The 7,112-nt window shown below is 35.3% G+C and overlaps 3 protein-coding genes across 3 annotated transcripts; all 3 read left to right on the forward strand.

Moving 5' to 3' along the window:
- The first annotated feature begins 320 nt into the window (after window positions 1–320).
- On the forward strand, window positions 321–1,027 carry LOC132164331 (dirigent protein 21-like). The gene has a single exon (XM_059574824.1). It carries the CDS (start codon window positions 372–374, stop codon window positions 954–956), a length of 585 nt encoding a protein of 194 aa, XP_059430807.1. The 5' UTR covers window positions 321–371; the 3' UTR covers window positions 957–1,027.
- Window positions 1,028–2,444: 1,417 nt separating this feature from the next.
- Window positions 2,445–3,295, forward strand: LOC132164377 (dirigent protein 19-like). The gene has a single exon (XM_059574879.1). The coding sequence runs from the start codon at window positions 2,602–2,604 to the stop codon at window positions 3,178–3,180; it is 579 nt and encodes a 192-aa protein (XP_059430862.1). The 5' UTR covers window positions 2,445–2,601; the 3' UTR covers window positions 3,181–3,295.
- Window positions 3,296–5,917: 2,622 nt separating this feature from the next.
- Window positions 5,918–6,638, forward strand: LOC132164390 (dirigent protein 22-like). The gene has a single exon (XM_059574897.1). It carries the CDS (start codon window positions 5,924–5,926, stop codon window positions 6,521–6,523), a length of 600 nt encoding a protein of 199 aa, XP_059430880.1. The 5' UTR covers window positions 5,918–5,923; the 3' UTR covers window positions 6,524–6,638.
- Window positions 6,639–7,112: the final 474 nt, after the last annotated feature.

A 7,112-nucleotide genomic window follows, 5' to 3' on the forward strand; every position in this document is an offset into this window, starting at 1 on the left:
TACCAACTATTATAACAAGTGCGTGTACATAATATCACGTTATTTAAACGTTAAATCTTTAATCATAAAATAAATCCTCATCGTGATCAGGAAGATTTCTTTCTCAGCCTTTGATTCATCACGAGGGGCCCTCCATGTAGATGAATTCTTTGGCTGACAAATCTTGTTTATTCTCCCATTCTTGTCAATTACGCGCTATATAGCTGCTCCATCTTGGAATGGGTTTGATCATTCTAGAAGAAGGCTAGCCAAATCAATTGACTAATTGATCGGCCTGGGGAGGGTAAACCTATATATATATATATATAACTAGACGCCCATATTCACTTGACAAAATACACAACACATTGAACATTGTTCAATAGCTTCACATGGCTAGAATTCTTCCTGCCATGGCTTCCCAAATGATCATCGTCTTCTTCCTTCTCTATTCCTTCTCTGCAACTTTCGTCTCTGCAGCAGAAGAGCAAGGCTTTGGAACACCCTTAGACCCCAAGCAACACAAGCTGAAGAAAGAAAAGCTGAGCCACTTCCACTTCTTTTTTCACGACATCCTCAGTGGCCGGAATCCCACCGCCATCCAAGTTGTGCCGCCGGCCACCAACACATCGAAGACGGGGTTTGGCTCCGTAGCCATCATGGATGACCCATTAACCGTAGGACCCAATCTAAGCTCAAAAACGATAGGAAAGGCACAGGGGCTTTATGCCTCTGCCTCACAAGAAGCATTTTCTTTGTTGATGGTCATGAACTTTGCCTTCACCGAAGGAAAATATAATGGCAGCAGTCTTTCCATTGTTGGAAGGAACCCCGGTGGCACGAGGGAGTTTCCAGTGGTCGGAGGCAGCGGGCTCTTCAGGTTTGCTAGGGGTTATGCTCTCGCCACCACTCATTCCTTCAATTTGACGTCGGGTGATGCCGTAGTCGAGTACAATGTCTACGTGTTCCATTACTGATGTTGTTCATGACCTTTTTTCGTAAATTTTCATATATTTAATAATCTTTTTCTCCTTTTATTTGGAGTATATATGATGTATTCGTTGAGGTATTCACATGTCATATATAGTTTTCAATTATTTTGGCTGCTTTTTCGAGCTTTTAAGTCTAGTGATTGGTTTGTAATATTACTTTAAACTAAAACGTGCACCATGCTTTCACATTCTATAAGTAGAAATTTCAAAGTTTCGTTCAATTTGGTTTGCTATCCTCCTCAACATTTTAAGGTTAATAAGAGTGGAAAATTAATATTAGTTGTAAAATAGTTGTAACATTATTCTTTTGCAAAATAGACGATCTTGTCTCAATAGACAGACTGTTTTATCTAAATTTTAGCAAAATAGACTATCAAACTGATTAGCGATTTTCACTTGTTAAATATATTTTCCCTAATTAAGTACTACCAATTTTTGAGTTTGGTTCATGAACTCACAAGTGTGTGACATTTGGATAATACCAAATTACCATTTTTGTGTAAAAAATTGCCCCTAACCATAAACTTCCTGAAATGCCCATTTTCTGAAAAAATCTAAAATAAAAAATAATTATCTTTTAGTAAAAGTCTAAGGATGATGGAAGACTAAAATCTAAACATAAGGGTAGTTGAGCACTTGAGCCACCCCCGCACACTTTGACTTTTTTGGTTAGATATACTTAAGCTTCTGAAAGTTTCATGAACTGACAGATATGATACTTAAATACATTAAACTATCGTTTTATGGCAAAAAAAAAACCATTCTGTTAACATTGACATTAAAATGGATGAAAAAAAAAAAAATCAAATTTGACCAAAATATTTCAAAAATACTCCCATTTTCACCTTTGAAAAACTAAATTTACCATTTATAATTATTATTCAATAAAAAAAAAGACTAAATTTAAAGAGAAAAAAAGAAAGAAAAAATGGGTGGTTTGGCCACCCAAATGGAAGGGGGAAGGGGTGGTTCATGGGCACTCCTAGGGGGTACTTGTTGATTCTTTTTTTTAAAAAAAAAAAAAAAAAAAAAATTAATGAATAACTTAGTATTTGTTGATGTGGCATTGCATTGGGGTGTTCGTGAAGTGTTAAATGAGACATGTGACAAATAACGAATAGTTAACTTTGATGATGAAATGATAGAGATACCTATTTTAAAGTTTGATCAAACCTAAAAATTGTATTATTAAAATTGAATACTTAATGACTAAATTCAAATAAGATGAAAACTTATAATTAAGCTAAATACGATTTTTCCATTTACTTTAAATAGAGAAAATCCAGATCATCAGAAAGACTATCATGCAAAGAATTCTAACCATTCCTATTTCTTTCTCAACCTCTAATTCAAAAGGTCCCCTCCATATTTAGGAAATGTTTGGCTTATAAGTCTTGTTTTCTTCTCCCATTCCTTGTCAACAGAACCCCAATTACACGCTGCTACAGTGCTACATCTTGGAATAAGTTTGGTCATATTCTAGAAGAAGGCTAATTGACCAAATTTATTGACTAATTGAACACCGACCCTTGCCTTATTGCATATATATTTAATTAGACGCCCATATTCTCTTCATAAAAGACGAGACGTATTGACCATTCTTCTTCAAGATCCAGCTCCGATATTCCCCATGGCTAGAATTCTTCCTGCCTTGGCTTCCCAAATCATCCTCTTCTGCCTTTTCTCTGCGACTCTGGTCTATGGAGAAGAGAAAGGCTTTGCAAGACCCTTAGACCGGAAGCAACACAAGCTGAGGAAAGAAAAGCTCAGCCACTTTCACTTCTTCTTCCATGACATCCAGAGTGGCCGGAATCCCACTTCTATCCCGGTGGTGCCGCCACCCTCCAACTCATCGAAGACGGGCTTTGGTGTTGTATTCATTTTTGATAACCCATTAACCTTGGGACCCAAACTGAGCTCAAAAACGGTCGGGAAGGCACAGGGGCTTTTCTCTTCTGCCTCTCAAGAAGAATTTGCTTTGTTGATGGTTATGAACTTTGCCTTCAATGAAGGAAAATATAATGGCAGCTCCCTTTCCATTCTTGGAAGGAACCCCGGTGCCACCAGCAAGGTGAGGGAGTTTCCGGTGGTCGGAGGCAGCGGGCTTTTCCGGTTTGCTAGAGGTTATGCTCTCGCCACCACTCATGACTTGAATATGAAGACGGGTGATGCCATAATTGAGTACAATCTCTATGTGTTCCATTATTGATGTTCTTGAGGTTCCTTTCCTTTTTTTTTTTTTTTTTGCAATTATTTTGGCAACTTTTGTCAAGAGTTTGTGAGTGGTTTGTATTACTTTAAACGTGCACCATGCTTTCACATTATACAAGTAGACATTTGAAAGTTTGGGTCATTCTTAATTGGTCGGCTATCCTCCTCAACAGCTAGCTCTTCAACTTTAATAAGGCTCAAAATATTAAACCTATAACTCTTTTATAATGCATGCAATTGGAAGCACGTTAACTACTTCAAAAAAATAAATAAATGCTTCAACTAATACATGTTAACAAATTGTGAAAGAGTGGCAGACCAATTTACGTAGGTCTAATGTTATTCTTTATGCTTTTGTTATTGGGTTGAGAATATGCTTCGGCTACTAGGGTTACATCTTTTACGCAAACTTGAAGCTAATTAATGAGAAATTAAACGGATTTTTTGGTTTTAAAAAGTATCACAAATGGTACATGTGAACATTTGATAAATGCAATTAATATTTTCATCTATATTCCGTCCAATAATTTAACGTCGTGTCACGTCAAACCAATCAACGATTTCCACGTGTTTCATATGTCACATTAATATTATTTTCAAAAAATAAAAAAAAGTTGAGCCACCTCTATGACTTCATTGGAAGTAGCAGAAACCACCCTCTGGCCATTTGAGGGTGGCTCAACCACACCCAATGACCATAGGGGTGGGGTGGCCAGCATTAAGGGGTTGCTCGATTCACCCCCATAATCTTTTTTTATTCTAATTTTAAATTTATTTTTTGTTTATAAAAAAAAGCAGGCTATTAGAAAATTTGTCATGTCTACTATTGTAAAGCGCAACCCTCTCAGGCATTACTACAAGCACAAGAACCTGCAAGAAACAACAAAACCCAGAAAGGCATAAACAAAAACTTCAAACTATGACAAAACGCTCAAAATAAAGAAGACCTTTGAAGCAGAAAAGAATACCCAGCTAAAACATCAAATTGGGATTTGGACCGATGCTCCCAGAAAAAGAATACGTTTTTGGTGATGAGTTGGCCGGAGGTCGGAGATCACCAAGAAGCAAGTGAGTATATATATAGAGAGAAGGAGAAAATTGGCGTATCTAAACACTTTTGAAGCATTTTAGCTTCGAAAGGGAGAAAGATCAACACTAATGTCAGAAATTACATAAGCAAAATGAAAGGAAGCAAAAAGAGAAATGATTCACTGCAAGAATCACCAGAAGCGTATCCCCTTCAAGGGAGAAATGCTAACCGAATTTGATTAGCACTATTTAAGCTCACCAAATATTTCAGCAATTGATGACCGGATGCAGATGCGAGCATTTTAATCTCATTTTAGCATTTTGGCTACCCTAATGTGAGTGCTCTTAGACTTCCTCCCAAGACCAAAGAGGAAAAAGACTTTCAAATGAGACTAGCATGTAATTCTTTTAATATGCAATTTATTTTTGTCACACTTAATTATATTTATGTTTCCATTAATTGTTTGTTTAGTTAACAAAGACTGTTCACAAACTCATATTGTGTCATTATCTTTTTGGATTTCAGTCTATTAAATTGACATGTGTTCAAAATGCATCACATGCATTTTAAACACATTGTCAGCTTACTAGACTGAATTAGAAAAAAATAAATAAATAGTCTTAGTTAAGAGGAAAACTTTGTTCTTACTTTTTTACAGTAAAAAGAATGTAAAAAATAAAAAATAAAAAACTTAAAACAAATCATGAAGAATGTGTTAAATATTTATGTAGTTTTTTTTTTTTTTTTTTTGACATATTATCCACTCACAAACATTAACAAACTCAATTTACATATATATTGTAGAGCAAATTGAACTCTTACAAATTCAAGCTAGCAACACTTTTCATAATTAATCCTCTCAAATAGCAAGTAACTCATTTGTCATAGACTTATATAATTAGACATGACAATCTCTACTATTCATAGTTTCATCACAATATTACCCAGAAATAATATTAATCCATTACCAAAGGATACTCTTTTGAGCTTAATTAAGAAATATTAAGCACTTGATCTATTATTTCATTTATTAATTTGTTATCATATATATGTTCTAGTCGTAGGCTTAATATAGTTGCAATATTCTATACTTTCTTTGGCTATAAATAGAAAATGTTAAAGATTGGAAGTTTTAATCCTAATTTCATAAGCTAAATGCACATTTTAAAACAAAATCGCTAAAAAATTGTTCAATTTAATAGGAGTAATTCTAAGTGGCCTACTTGTTGTATCCTACTAAGAATGATGTGTCTATTAAAATCGTCATTGGGCTTGTGATTGATCATTATTGAATTTTTATTAGAGGATAATTTTAATAGCCACATTATTTTTAGTAGGACATAAGTAAACCACCTAGAATTACGCAGTATATTTTGAAAAGAAACAAAATAACAGTTTAAAAATGTAAAAAAAACATGTTTTTTTTAACAGATCAGACAGTATATTTTTAAAAACGCACAATTTTAATAATATTTTGAGATACGGGCTGCCACATCTTAATTAGAATAGTGGAACAGTTTAATTTTGGTAATTCTAAAACAAGGCTAACTAAATTCTTTGACTAGTCCACCTTTTTATCGAAGTATTGACCAAAAAGGCCCTAAGATGGCGTATTGCGGTTGGCAGCCACACCGACCTTCGCCTTTTATATATATATATATATAAGAATCATATGCCAAATTCAATTCATAATTAAGCAAACGAGTTTCCCATGGCTAGAATTCTTCCATCCATGGCTTCCCAGATGATCATCGTCTTCTTCCTTCTATATTCCTTCTCTGCAACTTTTGTCTCTGCAGGAGAAGATCAAGGCTTTGGATTTGGAAGAATCTTAGACAAGAAGCGACACAAGCTGAGGAAACCAAAGCTGAACCACTTTCACTTCTTTTTTCATGATATTCTGAGTGGCCGGAATCCCACCGCCGTCATGGTTGTGCCGCCACCCTCCAACACATCATTGACGGGGTTTGGCTCTGTAGCCATCATGGATGACCCATTAACCTTAGGACCCGAACTCAGCTCGAAAACGATAGGAAAGGCACAGGGGCTTTATGCCTCTGCCTCACAAGAAGAATTTGCTTTGTTGATGGTCATGAACTTTGCCTTCTCCGTAGGAAAATATAATGGTAGCAGTCTTTCCATTTTAGGAAGAAACCCCGGCGCCACCAGCAAGGTGAGAGAGTTTCCGGTGATCGGAGGCAGCGGGCTGTTCAGGTTTGCTAGGGGTTATGCTCTCGCCACCACTCATGACTTGAACTTGAAGACGGGTGATGCTGTAATCGAGTACAATGTCTATGTGCTCCATTATTGATCTTCTTCTTTTTCTTTCCCAAATTTTATAACTCTGAATAATTTCCTCACCTTTTATTGGGAATATATATGTAGCTAGCTTTCAATTATTTTGGCTTGTGTTGTTTCTATTACTATTACTTTCCTCCAATGATTTTCTCCGTTTCATTTGAAATTCTTAGTATACACATTTCAAAAGTTTTGTTCATATTCTGTTAAATTTTTTGCGGTACTCTCATGTCACATCCAATCAAAAGGAAACATGTGTGGCGTTTCATATCGCCCAAGAATAAGAATGTGCTTATATGTATACAATAACAATGCATTTTAAAGCCATAATGACAATAAACTTATCAAAATTCCGTAATTAATCGTGCTTCTGCGAGAATAATATAAACTAGGATGAGTGATTTCCTGCAAAGTCTAGTTAAAAATATCCAAATGCGAACAATATTGTATTATTGATGTGGGCGTTACAACATGTCTAATGTCTCTCCTAATTTGAAAAAAAAAATTAACAAACAAAATGAGGGTAATCTAACGACCCATTAATTTTTTTTTTTATTATTAAATGGGACTCGTACAATATTCTGATTGAGTATGATATATAT

Source organism: Corylus avellana, chromosome ca10 (assembly GCF_901000735.1).
Source record: "Corylus avellana chromosome ca10, CavTom2PMs-1.0".
NCBI classification, from domain to species: Eukaryota; Viridiplantae; Streptophyta; class Magnoliopsida; order Fagales; family Betulaceae; genus Corylus; species Corylus avellana.

Bases quoted from the DNA above. Each gene is read 5' to 3' on its own strand.
- LOC132164331 (XM_059574824.1), top strand. From the start codon at position 372: ATGGCTAGAATTCTTCCTGCCATGGCTTCCCAAATGATCATCGTCTTC.
- LOC132164390 (XM_059574897.1), top strand. From the start codon at position 5,924: ATGGCTAGAATTCTTCCATCCATGGCTTCCCAGATGATCATCGTCTTC.
- LOC132164377 (XM_059574879.1), top strand. From the start codon at position 2,602: ATGGCTAGAATTCTTCCTGCCTTGGCTTCCCAAATCATCCTCTTCTGC.